The 23,413-nt window shown below is 37.4% G+C and overlaps 1 protein-coding gene across 4 annotated transcripts in view; it reads right to left on the bottom strand.

Annotated features, from left to right (window-relative positions):
* anks1b (ankyrin repeat and sterile alpha motif domain containing 1B) overlaps positions 1 to 23,413 on the bottom strand; it is a 197,569-nt gene that overhangs the window by 135,516 nt on the left and 38,640 nt on the right. For 3 of the 4 annotated variants that reach the window (XM_051891015.1, XM_051891014.1, XM_051891013.1), the window contains exons 2-5: positions 18,697 to 18,777; positions 17,873 to 18,029; positions 8,152 to 8,448; positions 659 to 734 (exon numbers count right to left, since the gene is read on the bottom strand). In XM_051891015.1, the coding sequence (XP_051746975.1) occupies positions 659 to 734; positions 8,152 to 8,448; positions 17,873 to 18,029; positions 18,697 to 18,777 (611 nt within the window). Of the gene's footprint in view, positions 1 to 658; positions 735 to 4,127; positions 4,290 to 8,151; positions 8,449 to 17,872; positions 18,030 to 18,696; positions 18,778 to 23,413 lie in introns of those variants that run through there. The other variant, XM_051891016.1, reaches the window with a different exon arrangement.

The following is a 23,413-nucleotide window of genomic DNA, read 5'->3' as shown; positions in this document are numbered from 1 at the left end:
ATATCACTCTGAATAATCGGCTATCGGTATCGGTGGAGAAATTTAGCATCGGTGCATCTCTAATTTTTTATCCCTGGTAATGCAACACCACAAAACTGTTCTATCTGCATATAAATAGCACGAGACCTTACTTTAAAAATACAAAAAGTGAACTGTGGTTACAAAAAATGAACAGTTGCCCAATTAAGAGGTTATTTTTGACAGAACACAATGAACACAATCTAAAGTGAAGCTTGGGATATTCATTTAAATATGAAAATTAAAGTAATTTTTATTGAGTATTCATTAAAGTTTCAGTTTTGTTTTCATCCATTTTTGTTTTACCAAAGTACTTGAAACAAAAATGTAAATAATAAATTCCTTTCTGTGATATGGAAATGACACAATAGAAAAGTTCTGACTTCTTTCCATAAACCCTCAAAAAAAACACAAAACTAAACAATTCTCTCAAAACAAAACTTTCCACAACAATAAAACTATGACAGAGTAATTACACCGCCCTTTCCTTATACAACATCAAGTTCCGCAATCTCCAGTTCCTGTTCCACAGCTGGCACTGACAGGGAAGCTGTTAGGTCACAGGTCACACAAGTAGTTTAAACAAACCATGGCCATGCAACATTCCCATCCCACGCACATACTCGTCCCGAAGACATACCTGAGTCAAGCAGTAGCTGAACTACATCCATCTTTCCGAAGAGAGCGGCTTCGTGGAGAGCACTTCCTTTCTCTGTCTAGAGAGAGAAAGATTTTAAGTCAATATTTTAAGCCTAAATGCTTCACATAAAAGAAGTAAACGGTAGTAATACACTATGGCGTCATTACTTTTCCGGCCCTTGCAGTCTATCAGCCGTCTACTGGGGCGACTGGCAGGGTATTTTATATCACGCTCACTGTGAAGTAGTTAACTACACCCAATTTAGCTCTGGAAACATTTATTCAGTGTACTACAATTAACGGCAATGGCGCTGTGAATTTATGAGGCTGACTGACGGGAGCTTGAGAGGGAAAGGAACGGGCAAATGAGACCGAACGGCAGTCGAAACAGATCGCAAGAGAGCTTCTTGCACTGTTGAGCGTGGTCATTTTAATAGGCCACCGGGAGACCGAACACGATACCAAATCAAATCGGCCCCCTTCGGCCTTCATTAGTCCAGAGGCATCTGTACAACTCCAGCGCTTGCTCTTCTCCCTGAATTCCCTCAATGGATGTGATGATGCAATTCATATTAAACAAGAACTACGGGGACTTACTACTGTAATACTTAATCCTGCACATGTCATATTTCTGCAAAAACAGCACTGACCTTCTGCAAGGCAGTCTGGGAGAGCCAAAACTACCTCTGTGCAAAATTTTGAGACACTTTTAGGCACTGTTTTTGTCTAGCAATTGTATCAATGGCAATGTACACGTCTAATTAAAGTCTTTGGCCGCTGTATGGTTTCTATGTTTCTTGCAATAGGATTGTGGGCTCTGGAATGTTTGGTGGGTAGAAATGTTCAAAAGCAGATCTGCTTTGAAGGTGTAAAAAGTAAATTTTCTGGGTCAATTTCAAATCTCTGAACTTGAACCACTTTTGGGAAGGTCTCATTGCTCAACAGATGTCTACGTCACAGAGTCTTGCTTAGGGCTACACGATATATTGAAATTATCTAAATATCGCAAATGATATTAAAATAAAATCGCAAAATAACTGTGGAATTTTAATACTCCAAAAGACTACAAAAAGTCCACGTTTTAGGTCAACGAGGACAGCAGAGAGTAAACTGAACACATGACTGTTATTAAATGCAATATGCGAAGTTCTCACACACACTGAAAGCAGCCTCTCGAACAGCGCGTGATCCCAAATTCAGTTCTTTTCCGCAGCTTATATAGCCAAATACACACAAAATTGTCAAAATGCCCATCTTGGTGAGTATTCACGTAAACACAGTCAGTTATGCCTTATGTGGACTAAACAGTTGAGAAAAAAAGGGTGCGTATAACAATATACCGGAACCGTGCAGTTCTTAAAGTGACAGCAGCCTAATAAACTTGCCTCTGTCTATGTGCTTAATGTTAATCAAACAACAAAATATGAAGAGAAAATCACTCCCTGCTCTTGACTGAATAACTTTTGTAGCTTTAATAAGAATCAGTATATATTTAATTCAGTGAAGACTAAGGAGTGTTTTACTTTTACATTCGATTATTCAATTTCTGTTGTTTAATAAACCTAATGTAGGCCTACCTAAAACCCTAAAGGCCTACCTGTAAAACCTTTACACTGATGTTAAAATGACACTTACTTTTTATGTAATGCTACAGTAAAACACTGCTGTTCACTTTCAGAAGTATAGGGATGCTTTCTTCTCACAAAAAGAATGTGAAACATATGTGACCCTGGACCACAAAACCAGTCATAAGGGTCTGAGAAATCTGAAAGCTGAATAAATAAGCTTTCCATTGATGTATGGTTTGTTATGTTAGGACAATATTTGGCCGAGATACAACTATTTGAAAATCTGGAATCTGAGGGTGCAAAAAAATAAAAATATTGAGAAAATCACCTTTAAAGTTGTCCAAATGACGTCCTTAGCAACACATATTACTTACAAAAATACATTTTTTATATATTTACGGTAGGAAATTTACAAAATATCTTAATGGAACATGATCTTTACTTAATGTCCTAATGATTTTTGGCATAAAAAAAAAAATTGCTAACACTTTACAATAAGGTTCATTAGTTAACATGAACTAATAATGAACTGCACTTACACAGAATTTATTGTTAATGTTAATCTTTGTTAATGTTAATTTAAACATTTACTAATACATTGTTAAAATCTTGTTAACATTAGTTAATGCACTGTGAATTAACATGAACAAACAATGAACAACTGTATTTTCATTAACTAATGTTTACGAAGATTAGTAAATACAGTAACAAATGCATTTCTCATGGTTAGTTCATGTTAGTTAATACATTAACTAATGTTCAACTAATGAACCTTATTGTAAAGTGTTACCGAAAAATCGATAATTTTAACCCATAAAATGTACTGTATTGTTGACTATTGCTACAAATATACCCGTGCGACTTATGACAGGTTTTGTGGTCCAGGGTCACATATATGTTGGTTATATCATTTTCATTTTTTAAATATATTTAAATTTATTTTACACACTTAAAGCATTATTGTATCGCATATCGAATATTGCGTTATTGTATATTGCATTTTTTTTCTTCAATATCGTGTAGCCCTATCTAAAAATTCAAAATTTGCCACTTTTGTACACATTGCAATTTTTCTCTACATGACCTGGGATGTATCATCCTCATTTAAATCAATGGATTCACATTGTTTTCTGATATGCACCCTAAGCGATATTCACATAGAATATGTTATTGCATTCCACTGCATTGTTCTCCATAGTTTTTCTATGTAAACATGCTAGGCGGACATCTTTTCGCATTGCACTCACATTTTGTGTCTTATACAGCTTCTTGTGTTGCTTTATAAAAATCACTCAAGTAAAAAGTAGTTCAACTTTTAAAAAACACATCTCATTTTTAAATGCAAAAAAACATATTCTGTGTGAATGGAAGAAGCTAAAAAAATTTCATCTTGTGTCTCAAGACCCCAGAGTTCTGTTCCATTTAGTCTGGACGGTCGTACTGTTCTTGATCACAACAACGCATCCTGTGAACGCCCACAAGTCTGCTAAAAGTTCTTAGAGAGAAGTTGAAAAGAGCAAAATGAGGCAAACACACACATGAGGTTACATAAAAAGAAGTATGTAGAAGAAAAAGAAGTATGAGCTTACATAAAAAAAAAGTATATAAAAAATGTAGTGCTAGTACACTTAGAAAAAATGTGGAAAGATTTTGTACCTTTAGGAACACTTTTGTATTGTATTAATAACCCATATGGGGTCATATGAGTCGTCAAGTACTAATACGCATTCTTTAGGTGTAGATGAGTCACAAAGGTGTGTGTTTGAGGGTGCAAATTTTTGGACATCGTACTATCAAGCTTAAACCCAGTGAATTTGAGGATACAAATGTAAAGCTTGCATAAAGTTACATATTTAAAACATACATTCAAAATGAGAGTTCACATCTACTGTGATTACTTACTCAGAGAAAACACACAAAACAGTCGCAGATAAGACATTCATCCTTGAACCTGAGGATAAACTCCAGTCCAGATCACTGAATAGTCCAGGACGACTTAATCCTGAATGAGCATGGTAAATACTGCAGAGTACACTGTTCTCCTGAAATGTTTAACTTAGAATTCTGTGGTGTTCGGGATGAGCAGCGAGTGCACCCACAACGGGACGGGAAGTGGGACCCCCTCCTCTGAATGAGGACCACTTCCTGTCCGGTTTCCCATGCCGATTAGCTATTGATGTCACCAGGAGGAGGAAATCGATTCACTCTCACTGTGCTTCCAGGAATTGAGAAGCAGTGAGCAGATTGCCTTCATCTCTCTTTCTTACTGCTCTACTTCAGCTGAATGTTCTTACAAGTTTACAGAATGACAGAGTGTCTTTCTCAGAGGAGAAAAGAAGATGGAAGACTAGAGAGACATGCATCAGAAAAGATTCGCTCATTCACACTCTTTTTTTTTTTTTTCAATATTTTGTTGGGTTTTTCTCATCTACAGCACTATGGACATTTCATTTATCCAAAATTCAGCTTATCATAAATGTATCTTAAACATCAAATATGTTCTCATTCACAGTGGACAGACAAATTGGAACATGTCTGGTTAGCACACTATAACTTTACAGGGTTAAAATATGTATGTGTTCAAAAAATACTGTATCTCTCACAGAGACAGAGAGAGACAGAGGAAGGGGAATCCATGCTTTCTGAGATCAAAGCTTCCTCTGAACATCCTCTCTCACACACACACAACACAGAACCATTCAAACGCTGACAATTCAGCAGCATTCCATCACACACACACACACACACACACACACACACACACACACACACACACACACTAAAGAGACAGTTTCCATACAAACAGCTGACAAATAAGACAAGCACATCCAAGAACACACGCAAACCTTTGAAGCTATATTAGTGAGGATTTCATACTAAAATAAAGATACATACTATTCTAATGGCATTGTTGAGCGTAACAAAACTCACTGAAACAATGTCAGGGTGTTGCTATGCGATTACTAAGCTGTATGGTGTTTAGTGTACTAAGGTGTTACTGTAGATGTATGCTGTTGCTAGGTTGATTGGTGTGGTTGTTGGGATGTTCTGGGTGGTTGCTAGGTTGTTGCTAGAGTGTGTTGCTTTTGGATGGTTTCTAGGGTGTTCTGGATGATTGATAAGCAATTACCAGAATGTTATGGGTGAATTCTAAGGTGCTGCTAGGGTTTTCTGAGTGGTTAGGCTGTTCAGAGTGGCTTCTATGCAGTTGCTAGATTTTTCTGGATGTTTGGTGATCTGATTGGACAATCTGGCATTATTACATCACACACATGCACAAAATCTAAAAATGTAGTTTCCATACAAACAGCATTGTAGTTTGACAACCACATATCTAACAAGAACACAAACCTTATATTAATGAGGACCTCTCATTCACAGAATAATTTTTTTATACTAACATAATATGTTTACAATTCTCCATGCCTAATTCTAGGTATGTTTTTATTTATATATTTACTTTTCCATTTCCATTTAAGTTATGAATTGTTTTTACAATTGAGGGCATTCCCAGATATTCCCAAAGGGAAGGTTTGTACGATATAGGTCACTTCTTAGTACAAAATTTGTCCCTAAAGTATAACCAAGTAAACACACACCAGGGTAGCCTGAGGAAACCCTGGACTGAGAACAGAGTGTTCTTCTACTGCGTTTCACTTACTCTCACAGCTAGATGAATTATTCATCCATTTGAGCCCTTAAACCATTCACGCTCTCTCTCTCTCTCACAACTGAGCATGACAAATACAAAGTTCTGTCATGAAACTCTAGATGGCGCAGGCTCACAAGTCCTTAAAGGGATAGTTCACCCAAACATTAACACAAAAGAAGATATTCTAAAGAATGTTGGTAATCAAACAGTTGACGGTAGCCATCGACTTCCAAAGTAGGAAAAAATAGTATGGAAGTCAATAGCTACTGTCAACTGTCTGGTTACCAACATTCTTTAAAACAGAGGGTATGCATTGACGTCACTTTCCCGCCGGAACAAGCTCCCTCAGCCGGATTGAGTGGCAAATAAGCCTGCTCCATGACTGGATTTAATAGTGAAACTGCAAAAACATGAGTAAAACACGAGTAAAACAAACGATTAAACTAAAGGTTGGACTCCATAGTGTTCCTGTTACTACTTACCAAAGATCCAGTAATCCATGGATATTCACATGCAGCCAGGAATCGTGTTTCCAGACATTTATATGTGCCTGATTTCGACACCAGGGAAATACATAAAGCAAATTTGCCTGTGAACGCTTTATATTAATACAATATAGGTAGGTCTAAATCCGGGTGATCACTTATATTAATGTTATATATATTATCCAGTCCTTAAACATGTATAGTTTTTGTCAATGTTTATTTAAAAACATCCAATTACGCAGGATATAAGATGGTAAATATTTAATTGATGAGTTGTCAGTACAATATACAGTATAACAATACAATATATAGGGTATGATTTTACCCCAAAATTCAACATATTGCCTGAAGTCCAGTTGTTTTTGTGAATTGCAGTGATCCATTTGCTTCTCTTTTCTTTAGCTTTTGGCAGTCTGTAAAAATATACCTCAGATTTGTAGAAGTCGCAAAGCTCTTTCCCATTTTTAATATTTTGTGTGTTTTTCGCAGCATTCACACTGAAAACCAATGCTGCCACTCAGTGAGAGTAACCACAGTCACTCCAGCCTACATTACGTCATGTGCATACCCTCAATATCTTCTTTTGTGTTCAGCAGAAGAAAAAAACTCATACAGGTTTGGAACAACTTGAGTAAATTATGACAAAATTTTATGAACACAAATTAAGATATTTTTGATAAAATCCGATGGCTCATGAGGCCTGCATTGAGAGCAAGTTCATTTAGACTTTCAAATGCCCAGAAAGGTGCTAAAAACATATTTAAAACAGTTCATTTGAGTACAGTGGTTCAAGCTTAATGTTATGAAGCGACAAGAATACTTTTTGTGCGCCAAAAAAACAAAATATTATGGGTGAACTATCCTTTTAACTTAGTTTAAAAGGTTTGCAGTTACATTATTCTCTATAGGTCACAGCTGATTGGTTTCCACTGTATTGGTAGCCAATGAGCTCGCTGCTTAACATTCATATTCTTTCATATTGTTTGCTGTAGCAGTTTTCAGCACATTTTCAGAAACCCTCCACCTTCCCCAGCTCCACCTGTATGGATCTGCTACAAGGGGTGATTCATGTATTGCTCAACAGCAGAATGTTGTGTATGTATTAGGGCTGGGACATTAAATCGTTGCATCGCGAATTGAGAAATGATCATTGATCGATACTGAGATTTTCCGAATGCATTGCGATTCTCTCTTGCATCGAGATGGCACTGTGTGCTTTAGAAACAGCTGTAATCTGCTTGCTTCCAATTCCTTACGCACACCACTTGAACCTTCTATAAAATAATCATTCATAAAGTCCAAAAAGGTTGAAGCGAATTACAAAGGTGTTTGCAGTGGGCTGTTTACATTAATCTCACGTCATAAAAGCATTCTGAGGTGCAAGTACACTCTTAAACTCAGCCGAACGCACAAGCGCTCTGCTTCATGAGCATTTGAGTGTGCGATTAAAAACAAGCCATCTGCTGTTAAAAAGTAATCGCAGAATCGATTTGAGAGAGAATCGCGATGCATTTGGAAAATCTCAGAATCGAGTGATGCATTGATTTATTGTCCCAGCCCTAATATGTATTGGCAGTGGCAAGTTCTGTACTTGCTCTGCAGCAGCAGCAATAAAAGCAGCAGCAGCATAGCAGATCTATTCCACCAAGACCAAACACATTAACATTGTCGTACTCATTACCATGCCAAACTCTCAGAGAGTTGTCATGAGAGAACTGAGAGCTGGAGCAAAAAAAGTGTGTGTAGCATATGAGTTTAGAGGAAGAGGATATCCTGCTCACACACTGACCTGTGTGTTAACGTCCATGTCGGCCTCCAGCAGCACTCGAACGGTAGAGTAATGGCCATTCCGTGCGGCCAGATGTAGAGGTGTGTGCTTGCGCGTATTGCAGCTCATGAGGTTGGGGTGGGCGGTCAGTAGCATGCGGACCACCTGCAGCCGGCCATACAGGGCAGCCAGATCCAGCGGCGTTTCCCCGCGACTGTTCCTCATGCTGGGGTCTGTCAGCTCCTGCAGCAAAACACGGACCACCTCTGAGTGACCGTACTGAGCCGCACAGTGCAGAGCCGTCTCCTTCTCAAGGTTCTGTATCAGAGAGAGAGAGAAGAGACAAAGAGAGACAGACAGCATGTTACTGTAATAGATTCACTATGAAGCATCCTTTATCCAAACATGAGCTGTCATATAACCATGACAACTGTCTGTCAATCACCGACTGCCCTAAATAAGTCCCATAATGCAATGCAACTGCCCGCAGGCTATTGTCAATTTTTTTACATATAAGACGATACACAGCAGCAAAGATGCACACCCTGATCGGATCCCTCTATGAATGCTGGTTAAAACTGATAAAGACAAATTACTTGAAAGAAAAACATCTGAATGCATTAGATGTCAACATATAGTGATGAAATTATAGATCTAATGGCAGTGTTAAGTGGGTGCTAGCCGTTTTTTAATATGGCTCAGGATTCTCCTTTATTGTAAGTCTTTTTATTTTCATTGACTGATCAAGTCTAATTGCTTAGAAACGTAATAGCACAACTCTCCTCCATGTGCGCAAATGGTGTGGGACAAGTTAGAGGTTTGTTCAAATCTGTAAACCTACAAGGCTACATTCACACTGCAAGCCTTAAAGGGTTAGTTCACCCAAAAATGAAAATTCTGTCATTAATTACTCACCCTCATGTCGTTTTACACCGGTAAGACCTTCATTCATCTTTGGAACACAAATTAAGATATTTTTGATAAAATCCGATGGCTCGTGAGGCCTGCATTGAGAGCAAGTTCATTTAGACTTTCAAACGCCCAGAAAGGTACTAAAAACATATGTAAAACAGTTAATTTGAGTACAGTGGTTCAACCTTAATGTTATGAAGCGACAAGAATATTTTTTGTGCGGCAAAAAATCTAAATAACGACTTTATTCAACAATATCTACTGAAGGGCGATTTCAAAACACTGCTTCATGCAGCTTCGAAGCTTTACGAATCTTTTGTTTTGAATCAGTGGTTCGGAGCGCGTATCAAAGTCACGTGAACCATTGAAATTTTGAAACACTTATGATGTAACGAAGCCTCGTTTACTGAAATCACGTGACTTTGGCAGTTTGAGATCATTTGATACACGCGCCGAACCACTGATTCGAAACAAAATAAAGTCGTTATTTTGTTTTTTGGTGCACAAAAAGTATTCTCGTCGCTTCATAACATGAAGGTCGAACCACTGTAGTCATTTGAACTGTTTTAAATATAACTTTAGTACCTTTCTGGGCGTTTGAAAGTCTAAATTAACTTGCTCTCAAATTCAATGCAGGCCTCACTGAGCCATCGGATTTCATCAAAAATATCTTAATTTGTGTTCTGAAAATGAACAAAGGTCTTACGGGTGTAGAACGACATGAGGGTGAGTAATTAATGACAGAAATTTCATTTTTGGGTGAACTAACCCTTTAATGCTCAATTCCTAGTCCAAAACCAGCCCAATCACGTTCCGTAGGGTATCCAGGTAAAAATCACGTTCCGGGTCTTAAATATTGTGTTAGTGCGGTTGCTTCAACCCACGGAGATGCAAAACAACCTGCGGCAACAGTGAAAAAGTAACCCAATTCTGCGGGAAAATCACGAACTTGGCAACACACACAGCGCGCTGTCATACAGAAGTAAACATGGAGGGCATCAGGCTATGTTCACACTGCGAGCATTAATGCTCAATTCCGATTTTTGCTCAGATCTGATTTTTTTGTATAGCTGTTCACATTTTTGTTTTAAATGTAGCCAATATCATATTTCCAGTGTGAACAGGTCATGGTTCTGAATTGACCAGCATGTGCAAAAGAACGATACAAATGGGGTTGCCAGAGTTTTACCACAAAATCACACACAGCGCACTGTCACTCGGAACTAAATGAGGGCATTAAAGTAAGTGATTACATGTTTATTTATAGTGTGATCTGTCGTGAAATTATGTGCAGGCAATATGAAAAATAAAGACAGTGATGTGACAAAAGAGAGCAGAGTTTTGAAACTTTTATGATACAAAATCTCTCATGTTTTGCTTGTATTATAGAGCTGTCTCTGTAATACTTGCGAGTTCTGACAGATATGAGTCACACGTGGGCAAAAAAAAAAAAAAAAATCAGATTTGGGCCACATTTACCTCTAGTGTGAACGTAGCCCAAGTGAACTGAGAATATCATCCACCAATAAAACTGGAACTGTGAACTGACAAACAGGCCATAACCCTATTATAACTTAACAGCACCCTCTACTGCCACTACTGCACAACACACTTGTTCTCTTGACTATATATGTTTGTGTGTTAAGAGGGGTGCTCCAACAAACTCAGGCAAGTGAGAAATGAGCAGTTATGTCTGTAGCATGAATACAGAAGGAGCATTCGTGCAGGTCTGTCAATAGACAAGAGAGCTGCAGCGAGCGGACGCTTTAACTGCAATGACTTATTTCAAGCAAATGGGTTCCTTAATTAGCAAGACATGATTGAAAATGATGATAAGAGACTCCCAGTCCCTGAAGCAGCACAAAGAAACAGACCTGATACTGCAGACAGATTTCTCTCGCTCTCTCTATCGCTCTCTCATACTCTCTGCCCTGCCTTTCTTCCTTTAATCTCCCTTTTTCAGCCTTGAACACCACACAAACACACACGCGCAGGGTAATTTCCTGCATCTATGAGCGCAGCCTCCATCGTGCATCTGTATGTTGGCCAGACAGCACAATATCCAGAGAGACAGCAGGCCGCTTTCCCACTCCATACTGTTCACGCCCTATTGGTTAATATCCAAGACGGGCTGTCATGATAAAACAACAGAAGAACAGGCAATCACATTCAATAAATGAAATGGCACATAATAGTGACGGCTTATCTAGAGCGATCAGCACTTTAGATGACACAAAACACATAATTAAAGTATAAAATAGACAAACAGGCTCAACAAAAGTGCTTTGTTCACAGATGAGGACCCCGTGAGTCTCGTCTCTTAGTGGAGCACTAAAGCAGATGTACAGACAGTACAGCCCACGGGAGGATAGAGGAGGTGTGGAGGAGCGCATTAGTCTCGGCTATCCTGTAAAATCCAGTGCAGTGCAGCTTAATATGGATTTGTTTTGCCAATATTAATATAAAATTGAAGGAATATATCCGGGTTCTAAACAAGTTAAGCTCAATAGACAGAATTTATTGTTGATTGCCACAAATAAAATAAAACAAAATAAAGGTTATGGTGAGGTACTTACAATGTCAGTGAATGGGGCCAATTTTTGGAGGATTTAAAAGCAGAAATGTAAAATGTGTACTGTAAAGGTGTTTAAATAATCGTTTTACAGACGTTTTATATAGGGGTATATGGCATTCACTCCCATTTAAGTGTCTCACTGCAACCCAGATTTTTGCTTTTTTTTTTTTTTTTTAAAGAAAATGAGAGACAAGTGGAAATTACTTTTTGTGGTAATCAACATTATGCCCAGAATATTCCTTCATATAAGCCACCATGTCATTCCATATAGGAAGCTGGGTCCTGTGGTGATCATTGAACTACAAAACACATGGTTCAGCTTATTCTCTCACATACTGTACGCTTGTTTGGCTAAGGCTGGAAGTGACCTCATACTACTGACCTGCGCTAAGAAGAAGGTGAGAGTGTTAACACGGCGGATCTGACACCGGGACTCACAAACACATCTGGCAAACTCTGTGTGTGTGTGTGTGAGAGAGAGAGAGAAATAGAGGAATTCAGAGGGCCGTCTCTTGTGGGCTCAGAGAATCTGGAGTCAGAGAAAAATGGTGTAACCTTTCGTCCTCTCAGCCAGAAAACAAAACATTCCTGAGTAACGAAGAAAACTATTTTCTCACACTCTCTCTCTCTCTCTCTCAAACACATACAGACTCATCCACTAAGCATCTATGCCCATATGCTCAAACACACACATCTAAGATATCTAAATATGTCTATTGTTTTTAACATAAAAGTATTTTTAAATATATTACACTACTGTTTAAACTTTTGAGATTGGTAAGATTTAAAAAAAAAAAAAAAAAAATACTTTTATTAAGCAAGGACACTTTAAATTGATCAAAAGTTACAGAAAAGTAATTTATAATGTTATACAAGTTTTATATTCCAAATAAATGCTGTTCTTTTGAACTTTTTATTTATTAAAAATTCCTAAAACAAAATGATTACCACAAAAATATTAAGCAGTGCAACTGTTTTCAACATTGATAATATTATAAAATGTTCCTTGAGCAGCAAATCAGCATATTAGAATGATTTCTGAAGGATCATGTGACACTAAAGACTGGAGTAATGATGCTGAAATTTCAGCTTTACCATCACATGAATAAAATTCATTTTAAAATATACTGAAATAGAAAACAGCTATTTTAAATTGTAATAATATTTCACAATATTACTGATTTTACTGTATTTTTTATCAAATAAATGCAGCCTTGGTGAGCATAAGAGACTTCTTTCAGAAACATTAAAAAAAATTACAGTCATCAAACATTTGAACGGTAGTGTTTTTTTTTTTTGTATATATATTATATTATATATTATATTAGCTTTAATATAAATTTAATCTAACTGCTAACCATACCCTGATCTAATTTATTTCTACTTTTCCAAAAGAGGACATCTCTAAATTTCCCAAAGGAAGGTTTTGGCAGAGTTAGCTCACCTCTGTGTACAGTTTTATCCCCAAAGTATAGCCAAGTAAACACACAAAACCATTTAATTAAAGCACTGTCTGCCTCTCTGCAATTGGTCGATAAATCAGGCATCAATCCACAAATAGACACACTAATAGCCTCTTCATATGTATTTATAACAAAACTCACCTACTCACATAAATTCACCTTCTGTGTTCTAAGAGAGAAAGTAATACGGGTATGAGGGTGAGTAAATGATGACAAAACTTTCATTTTTAGGTGAACTATCCTTTCAAGAACCTGCTCACTTAGCTGAATGATAGCTGAAGTACTCTTCAAGTAAATTAGCACAGACTTTCCTTAATGCAAAGTCATATGCTATAAAATGGGCCTGTCACAGACTGTCATGTTCTTTTCTGTGAAGATGGAGATCGCTGGGTGACAAATCGCCTGCAGGTACGTTTGACGCGGATCTTCAATATGTACATGGCAGAGATGCGTTGAGTGTTTAGATTGATTTTATGTCCTTCCAGATAGAAGAATGATAAATGGAAGCTCTCCACTTTTATTGCATTACAAATCTGGACAACAGACACAGGCTCAAATGAATGTTCATACATTAGATATGCACACCAAAATCTTTAAATAGGCCCTAGAACAGCACACAATTTCAAAAAAAACTTTTTTGAACTTTATTCCCGGAGGGTTTCCAACCCTTGTGTTTGTTTGTATCAGCATAAAAACTATAAAACACTTAGCTTTAAGAGATGGGGCTATAAACAGCCTCTATATAGCAGTGCTGAAATAATAGCATACCCTCTGACACAAAATGTATGAGAATTATATTCGGATATGAGTAATGCCCAAGTCATAAAGAGCTCAGCATCCCACACTGCATTGTAATATATGGCATAATGTCCATGCCACCGGCTGTGTGTGTGTCCAGGACTATGTATCACCACTTCTGCATTGCTTATTGCTCCTAAGGTGCTAGACATATTCATTTAGAGAGAAGGATGTAAAATGGAGTGAAAGTAACATTTTAACAAAGTGAAAGGTCACAGCTGTTTGTTATTAACCACCAGCCATCAGTCAGGGTTGTGTGGCGCAATAATTGAGTTGAGAAAGCCCAGTCTGATTCACTTCCTGAATTTGAGTTGAATTAATTTTAAGCCAATTCAACTTCCTTTTATGAAACAAAAATGAGCAAACTCAAAAACAGGCCCTAATCATTATTAACAGACTACTGACATTGTAAATGATTGTCGTACACTGTTTTTTGTCTCTCCAAAATGCACTCATGCCGGCGGTGAAGGTCTATCCATCAAGCTGATGGTTTAGTGGCTGAAGATTGGAGGTAATTGTTTCTCAGGCTGGTGTGGTCATTAAGAGTGAGGCAGATGGCAGGAGAGAAAGCTGCACTCTTCCTTGCACTGAGACAGCATTTTAACTGCAGGTAAATACAGGCCTTTCACAGAGTTGCTCTGATTCTGCTCAACAAACCCTCCATCAGCCCATCAACAAGCTGAGATGCGAGGAACAGGTCTGAAACTGTCAAAACCCTGTTAAGAGTGTGTGTGTGTGTGCCTCATCGAGTGCATGGGGACTGTGTGCAGGTGTTTTAAGTGTTTGTACATTTGTTCTAGACTAGTGTAAAGTGCTCATTAGCACTCATTACTAGTGCTTGTTACTGCTCAGGTTTGAACAAACCCCTAAGTATTGAAGTTCAGGTCATCACCCTCCATTTTGGACATGGATGGTACCTCAAACTGTGGCAGCTTGTTGAGGAAAGGTGTGCTATTACATTTCAGATGTACCATTTTCATCTGCCACATGATAAAATGTGACATTTTAGTCACCTTTATTTATATAGTGCTTTATACAATACAGACAATTTTAAAGCAGCTTTACAGTGATAAACAGGAAAATAATGATTCAGTGATGCAAATAGAATTCAATTCTCCTGTAAAGCAGCACTAAAAAGACAATAGTAAACAACTCAGTTGTAATCAGTTCTGTTTTGATTCAGTTCGGTTCAATAATTGTGTAAAGTTAATCAATTATGGAACAAGTTCAATTCCTCTATAAAGCAGCTCTGGAGAAAACAGTGATGTCATTATCTCAGTTCAGTTCTCATCCAATAGTGTCAGTGCATTCAAGTCAATAATATTGCAGAATATTAGAGGGATAGTTCACCCAAAAATGAATTTTTTGAAGCCCAAAAAAGCATATCCATCCATCATAAAATTAATCCATACGGCCACAGGGGGTTAATAAAGGCCTTCTGAAGTGAAGCGATGCGGTTTTGTAAGAAAAATATCCATAATTCTAACTTTATAAACTGCAATCCCTAGCTTCCGGTAACAGTCATACGTGGGTCAAATTCCGGCGTATGACGTAGGATGTAGGCGTAGCGTCAGCTTAGGTGAGAGTAGGCAACAAACTCAAGCTCCTCTGAAATTTCTCTTTAAAAATGTGCGTTTTAGACTTCTAATTTGTGACCTGTGTTCTGTTTTGCTCTATCCTCTGTGCTTCTGCGTTCGCCAGTACATCATGCGTCAGGTTAGAGGTCACTCTTCGACCAGAACTAGACTCGTGTACCAGAAGCCAGTTATTATAGTTTATATTTATATTATAAATATGGATATTTTTCTTACAAAAACGCATCACTTCACTCCAGAAGGCCGTTAGTAACCCGCTGGAGCCGTATGGATTACTTTTATTTCGGGGCTTCAAAAAATTGGTACCATTCACTCCCATTGTAAAGCTTGGAAGAGCCAGCATTTTTTAATATAACTCCGATTGTGTTTGGCTGAAAGAAGAAAGATATATACACCTAGGGTAGCTTGAGGGTGAGTAAATTATGGGATAATTTTCATTTTTGGGTGAACTATCCCTTTAAGTATCCCCCAACTAAGCAAGTCAAAAGATGACAGAAAAACCTTGGGAAAAACCAAGCTCAGTCGGGGGGCCAGTTCTCCACTGGCCAGAATGTGTGAATATATCCCACTGGCTTACATTGAAGATCGAACTAAAATCATACCTAAAGAGAATGTTTTACACATTTGGGGAAAGGCATGTAAGCAACCACCTAGAAACCACCCAGAATACCCTAACAACCACCTAGCTGACAAACACTAACAAGACAATTCAGTCCGCCCTTTTAAACAAAACTACCTAAGGCCTCAAAGCAATTTCATTTCGCTGAAAGATATTTTTAGTCTAAACTGTTTTATTGCAACCATTCAAGTCGGCATGAAACAGAAGCTGCGATAGTCTTTTCTTAAATTTGGCTTCTCGAACAAGTTAAGATGTTTGATGGGACTTGATTTTGACCATCGGGAAATTATTGAATGGTTGGATTGTTGTGATTTGCTACTGCTGTGATTTCATGTGAGTGACAGATTGTCCCGCCCTCGTGCCAGTAAACATGTCATCAGAGGAGAGGTGTCGTTGCAAGAGGGAGGGGAAGTTATTTCAATGGGCACATGAATTTTAAAAAAATAAAGAGGTGCACCAGTAAATCATTTATAATAAATACTGCAATATTCCATAAAAAATAAGAATTGTCAATTTTGATTTCATGGTAACTAATGCCTTTTAAAGGGTTAGTTCACCCAAAAATGAAAATAATGTCATTTATTACTCACCATCATGTCGTTCCACACCCGTAAGACCTTCATTAATCTTCGGAACACAAATTAAGATATTTTTGTTGAAAACTGATGGCTCAGTGAGGCCTCCATAGCCAGCAACGACATTTCCTCTCTCAAGATCCATTAATGTACTAAAAACATATTTAAATCAGTTCATGTGAGTACAGTGGTTCAATATTAATATTATAAAGCGACGAGAATATTTTTGGTGCGGCAAAATAACGACTTATATAGTGATGGCCGATTTCAAAACACTGCTTCATGAAGCTTCGGAGCGTTACGAATCAGCGTATCGAATCATGATTCGGATCGCGTGTCAAACCGCCAAACTGCTGAAATCATGTGACTTTGGCGCTCCAAACCGCTGATTCGACACGCTGATTCATAACGCTCCGAAGCTTCACTATAGAAGTCGTTATTTTGTTTTTTTGGCGCACCAAAAATATTCTCGTCGCTTTATAATATTAATATTGAACCACTGTACTCACATGAACTGATTTAAATATGTTTTTAGTACATTAATGGATCTTGAGAGAGGAAATGTCATTGCTGGCTATGCAGGCCTCACTGAGCCATCGGATTTCAACAAAAATATCTTAATTTGTGTTCCGAAGATTAACGAAGGTCTTATGGGTCTGGAACGGCATGAGCGTGAGTAATAAATGACAGAATTTTCATTTTTGGGTGAACTAAACCTTTAAATTATGTAACATATGCGTCTAAAGCTATAGATTGTAAGGCTAAACAATTCTCATTCTCACTCTCTTACATTTTGCTCAGCATTACTTTAGCTTAGCATACTGTTGTTTTTGCGACCAAATTTACTTCAGGATTGAGGGCAGGGCTTGATTTCAACGTACCTCCTACACTGTAGCTCGCATCAGTGGAGTGGTTAAGGATGCTCTGCCCAAGCTGTCAAACTGACAACATTAGAGATAGAACGCCATTTTTTAATGTGGATTAACTTGCACAGATTAATCACTGTTCGACTCAAGACTAGTAATGTGCATTAACAAAGTAAATAGGGTCGGTTTTTATTTCATGCAGACTTTAAGGGTTTTAGTGTAGTGACTTGCGTTGGATATTGGCTAGGTTAGCATGCAATGCTAACATAATGCTAAGAGTACACGGAGCTGTAGGCTTACAAAGATTAAATTTGCTGTTAGGGTGTCTGTGTATAGTACCTGCTCATTAACTCTGCTGTGGGACGGCCCGTGGTGGATCAGTATCTGGACTATGTCCACGTCACCTCTCCATGCGGCCAGATGCAGAGGAAAACAGCCCTTACTGTCTGCCACATTAGTGGAAGCTTCAAACTGCAACAACTTCAACACCACGTCCCTGAGAGAAAGACAAATAAGAAAGATTTCATGTTTTTGTAACTGTGTGGGCGATTTTCATTCTTAAACAGAGAAAATCCCATAAATCTTCTGCGGTACTATTTAACTTCGCAGGCACAATATGAAGGGGGTAATTGTGCTCTAATCTTAATAATACATAATTCATGTTATGCAAAATCCCTCTCTCACTCTGGCCTCATTCTTAAGGCAAATGTTTAAGCCACCCAAAAACCTTAAACCAGTCTAATTCCATCCCCGCTTTAAAAAATCAGCCTAATCTGACACCGCCCCATCCCATGAACCCCTCACTAATCAAATATAACTCTACCCACCCTAATATAGTTGTATCCAGACTCACAAACCCTGCCCTAATCGGACCTCACCCCCATTTTATAAACCCCGCCCTAATCTGACATCACAGTCTTCTAATCCTGATGTACAGTATATGAGCTGGATTACACCTCTGGAATCTCAAGTAATCCTGACGTCTAGCGCTTTCCCTTTTTAAGTCCATAACACCATGTTGGAAGGGAGTGATTGTCTGAGATGTTCTGGACTGAATGTGTAAACGTTCATTCATTTGATTGAGCATTAACTGATTTACATCTTGATTAAGCTGTTCACTTTTCAAGGGCCTGTAAATGAATTAGAGAATACGAGTGTGTTACCTGTGTCCGTTTAGAGACGCGTGATGCAGAGGTGTGTATCCTGAGCCGTCTGCACAGTTCACATTGAGGCCTCTCCACATACTGCAAAAGAGAAGAGATATTGCTCAGTACAGATCAATTAACACAAAAAAGACATCAATACAAAACACCTACCGCCAAACAATATACATACAGAATATTTCATGAGTTATTTCTGTAAAGAGCTGATCTGAGAGCTGATACAGCAGAGATTGAGTAAACTACACTCATGCCAAGATTGCTATGGGACTCTCCCATTTCTCACGATCTCCAGAGGACCTTAAATGCTGCTTAGAGAACACACACACACACGTTTACATGTTTTTCATAAACTAGGCCCATCAAATCTTGATAAAAATACAAAATACACAAATGTGCAGTAAACATTATACAAAATACATTATACAAAATATACAAAAATATTGCAGTAAACATTTAATATCTTATGTTAACACATTAAGTATGATATCCCTAAAAATGCTGTATTATTTATAAATTATTGTATTGTTATTTATATGTCCTCAAATAGAGGTTTTTTCAGATTTAGTTACATTTCTAGGACAATTTTGTCCCCAGACTATGGATGCACAGTAAGGTGTTCCTGTTTTTTTGCAAATAAATCAATAATTACCAAGTGATGGTGGAAAAAACATTATTCATTCTTCAATAAATAACTTTTGTTCAAAAATTGGTTCATTTTCCAATTCAAGAATAAACAGAAAGCACATTGTGTTCACACTCTGAGAATTTGTTGTTATATAAGAGATTGTGGTATATTTATGTTATATATATATATATATATATATATATATATATATATACTGTATGTAGGATTGTTGATTTATAGTTTAATCAAGGCTACTGTAAGTAATACTTTCAGGGAATTTCCTTAGACATAATGATTTTATACTGTACACACTGTATATTCTATCCCATAACCCTAAACCTACCCATCACAGAAAACTTTCTGCATTTTTACATTTTCAAAAAAACATCACTTAGTATGATTTATTAGCTGGTTTCCTAAGAAATGTCCCCACAAGGTCAAAAACTGCTGCCATCCTTGTAGGTGCATTTTGTCCCCCCAACATAGGGAATACCTGAACCACACACACAAAACACACACATACATACACGTGTTAATGCCTGAGAACAGATGCAGTTGAAGTCCACAACTAGAACATGAGGAGTCAATAGTACTGATGTCTAGACTGATAAGTAGACTCACCCCAGACAGACATGAGGAGGACAAAGGCCACGACCCACGATATAACTCACAACATGACTGACCAATCGCAGGACAACAGGAAACACACACACACACACACAGTGTCCCATGCTGCCATAAATAGACATTCCAATAGTCTGCAGAAACAACGACAGAGGAGCATGAGAAAACTTCTTAACCTAATTCAAAGGACAAAGACTGAGAGTGTGTGAGACTGTGAGAGGGAACCAGAATTATCAGGAACCTTTAAAGGAGTGTTTTGGGTTCTGTTTATCTCAACACAACATAGAAAATCATTCTGACTCACCCCTCAATAAATTCTAGTTATTAATTAACAATTCATGATACAGAAATCATGAATTATTCATTCATAAATTCAAAGGGTACCTATTATGCCCCTTTTCACAAGATGTAATATAAGTCTCTGGTGTCCCCAGAATGTATCTGTGAAGTTTCAGCTAAAAACAACCCTGCAGATCATTTATTACAGCTTGTCAAATTTTCCCCTATTTGGGTGTGAGCAAAACACGCCGTTTTTGTGTGTGTCCCTTTAAATGCAAATGAGCTGCTGCTCCTTTCCAGAAGAGGGCGGAGCTTTAACAGCTCACTCATTTATTTTAGGGTTAGTGATGTCACCAACCCGGGAAGAAGCATGTTGTAGTCCCTAACAGCCGTTTGTTGTAGTCCTTAAAAAGCGATTTCTGTAAAATTAAATATCTCTCTTTGCATTGAACTTTGAGCGTCGTAACTTTGCAGATGTTGTTTATGATCAAACAGCAACATTAAAAAAGTGAAATCATAATCAAGGACCCCAGATTTTTCTATGAAATTTTATTAGAAGATATATGGCAAACTATATTACCATACAAATGATTTTTTATGTATTTGAAAGAAGTCTCTTATGCTCATCAAGTAAAAAATGCAGTAATATTGTGAAATATTATTACAATTTAAAATAACTGTTTTCTTTTCTTTTTAATATATTTTAAAATAAAATTTCAAAAAGTGCCATATCCTTCAGAAAACATTTTAATATGCTGGTGCTAAAGAAACATTTCTTATTATCATTAATGTTGAAAACAGTTGTGCTGCTTAATATTTTAGTGAAAACAATTATATTTTTTTACCAGGATTATTTGATGAACAGAAAGTTCAAAAGAACAGCATTTATTTGAAATAGAAATATTTTGTAACATTACAAAATCTTTACTGTCACATTTAATCAATTTAATACATCTTTATATTAATAAAATTATTAACTTCTTTTCCAAACATTTGAATGGCAGTGTACTTAATAAGGTTTTATTTTCCAAGAATGTTTTATCAGGGTAGTTGTACTGTATGACATTTACTTTAAGAATGAAGTAATAAATAGGACAAACGTCATTTGCCCATTACTGCCAGTGTACATTATAAAGGGATGAGTCAAAATATTTTCTGTGGTAACTGACAGAAGTCATCTATACAGCTGAACTTACACTATATTGACACCGTAACATTCCTTAAACTTCAGGCATACAAAGCAAGTAGTAAAGACATCATCAAACAAGCAATCAACAAAAACACCCTCAGAAATTCTGTTTCATTTCAAATGGCTGCTTTACTCCACACATACCAGATGAGCTGCTCAATTACGCACAGATATCATGCATTTTAACATTTGTTTACCACTAATGTGTCTTTGAAGGACCTTTGCGCAGTCGTACACATCAAAGGAACATCAGAGAAGATATAAATTGAGTTAGTTAAAAGCATTAGATCAAGCTGCAAAACAAGGCCGTTCCTCAACGGATTAGGCAACTATGCAGGGTATTTCCTCCACATACTGAGCATCAACTACGTCAAATGATCATTCCCTCTGCATTCAGCAGAGGTCACGGTCTGCAGCAGTGCGACTGTGATGTGGCTGAATGGACGTGAGATAGAAGGATTGAGATAAAAGTATAATATTGTGACAAACAGGAATCTGAGCATCTTTTCCCTCTCCTCCCTCAGAGTGAGGGAAAGCCCTGCCTTTGCTGTGAGTGTATGACTCATCCTGTGTGTGGAGAGCACCGGGGTGCTGCACTGCATACAGTATATCAGTATCACCCAACCTGACACACACACACACACAGCAGCGCAGAACTAATTGGCATAGCTACACACTGGAATCTTGAGTAGTTGGAAGCGCATGAGGGAGGGTTATTGAAGAGGAGGATATGAATAGACGTGGAGAAGTCGAAAGAGAGAGAAACGCTTAAATAAGCTCCGACTGAGAATTGACAACTGCTCTCTAGACACACAGTCACAAAAAACAAACTTAAAATATTTCACACAGACAAACCATGCTAAAACACTATGCACCATTTTTCACAAAAATAAAAGATTTTGTAATCTTTGTGTCTCTTACACTCACCAAGGCTGCATTTATGTGATCAAAAATACAGTAATATTATTAAGCATTATTACAATTCTTCTATTTTAATACATTTTACAATTTAGATTATTCCTGTGAAGGAAAAGCTGAATTTTCAGCATCATTACTCCAGTCTTCAATATCACACAATCCTTCAGAAATCATTCTAATATGATGATTTGCTGCTCAAAAATGTCTTATTATTATCAATGTTGAGTTGCATGTTGATTCTTTGATGAATAAAAACAGCATTTACTTCAAAAAGAAATCTTTGTAATATTATAAATGTCTCTGCTGTCACATTTGATCAATGCATCCTTGCTGAATAAAAGCATTAATGTCTTTCAAAAAAAAAAAAAAAAAAAAAAAATCTACAGACTTTAAAAGTTTGAACAAGTGTACATTTTTTGAAAGAAATGTGAGTTGTGCACAGACATTTCATGTGTCAAAAACTGCTGAATCATTCATTCATTCACTGTTGACTACATAGTGAACTTCACATAGCTCCCTATATGAGGAAAGAGTGACTAAAAATGAGCGTATGTAGACACAGCTCCAGATGATATTGCATAGTTTGTATGACGTAACAAACATGTTGAAACCTAAATGACAAAAAAATCTAGTTGACAACCAAATTCTGAAAACATTCTGTTGTTTACAGTGTCCCAAATGATGTACTATACAGTCTGCACTTATACTACACACTATGTATGAATGTGTGTGAATTGTAGTATATTCTCAAATGGAACAAGCATTCAACGTTTTCCAGTTACACACCATTAGCATATTTAGCCCCTCTGCTATTAAGTGAAAGCTGCGACCTTTGCATGCATTAAAGGATTAGTTTCCTGGTAATTTGCTCACCCCCATGTCATCCAAGATGTTTATATCTTTCTTTATTCAGTCGAAAAGAAATTAAGGTTTTTGAGGAAAATATTCCAGGATTTTTCTCCATATAGTGGACTTTAATGGTTACCAGGTCCAAATTGCAGTTTCAGTGCAGCTTCAAAGCACTCTACACGATCCCAGACGAGGAATAAGGGTCTCATCTAGCGAAACGATCAGCCATTTTC

The sequence above is a fragment of the Ctenopharyngodon idella genome, chromosome 4 (genome assembly GCF_019924925.1).
Source record: "Ctenopharyngodon idella isolate HZGC_01 chromosome 4, HZGC01, whole genome shotgun sequence".
Classification (NCBI taxonomy): domain Eukaryota; kingdom Metazoa; phylum Chordata; class Actinopteri; order Cypriniformes; family Xenocyprididae; genus Ctenopharyngodon; species Ctenopharyngodon idella.
The sequence above is the reverse complement of the archived record's forward strand: the minus strand, read 5'-3'. Positions and strand labels throughout refer to the sequence as shown.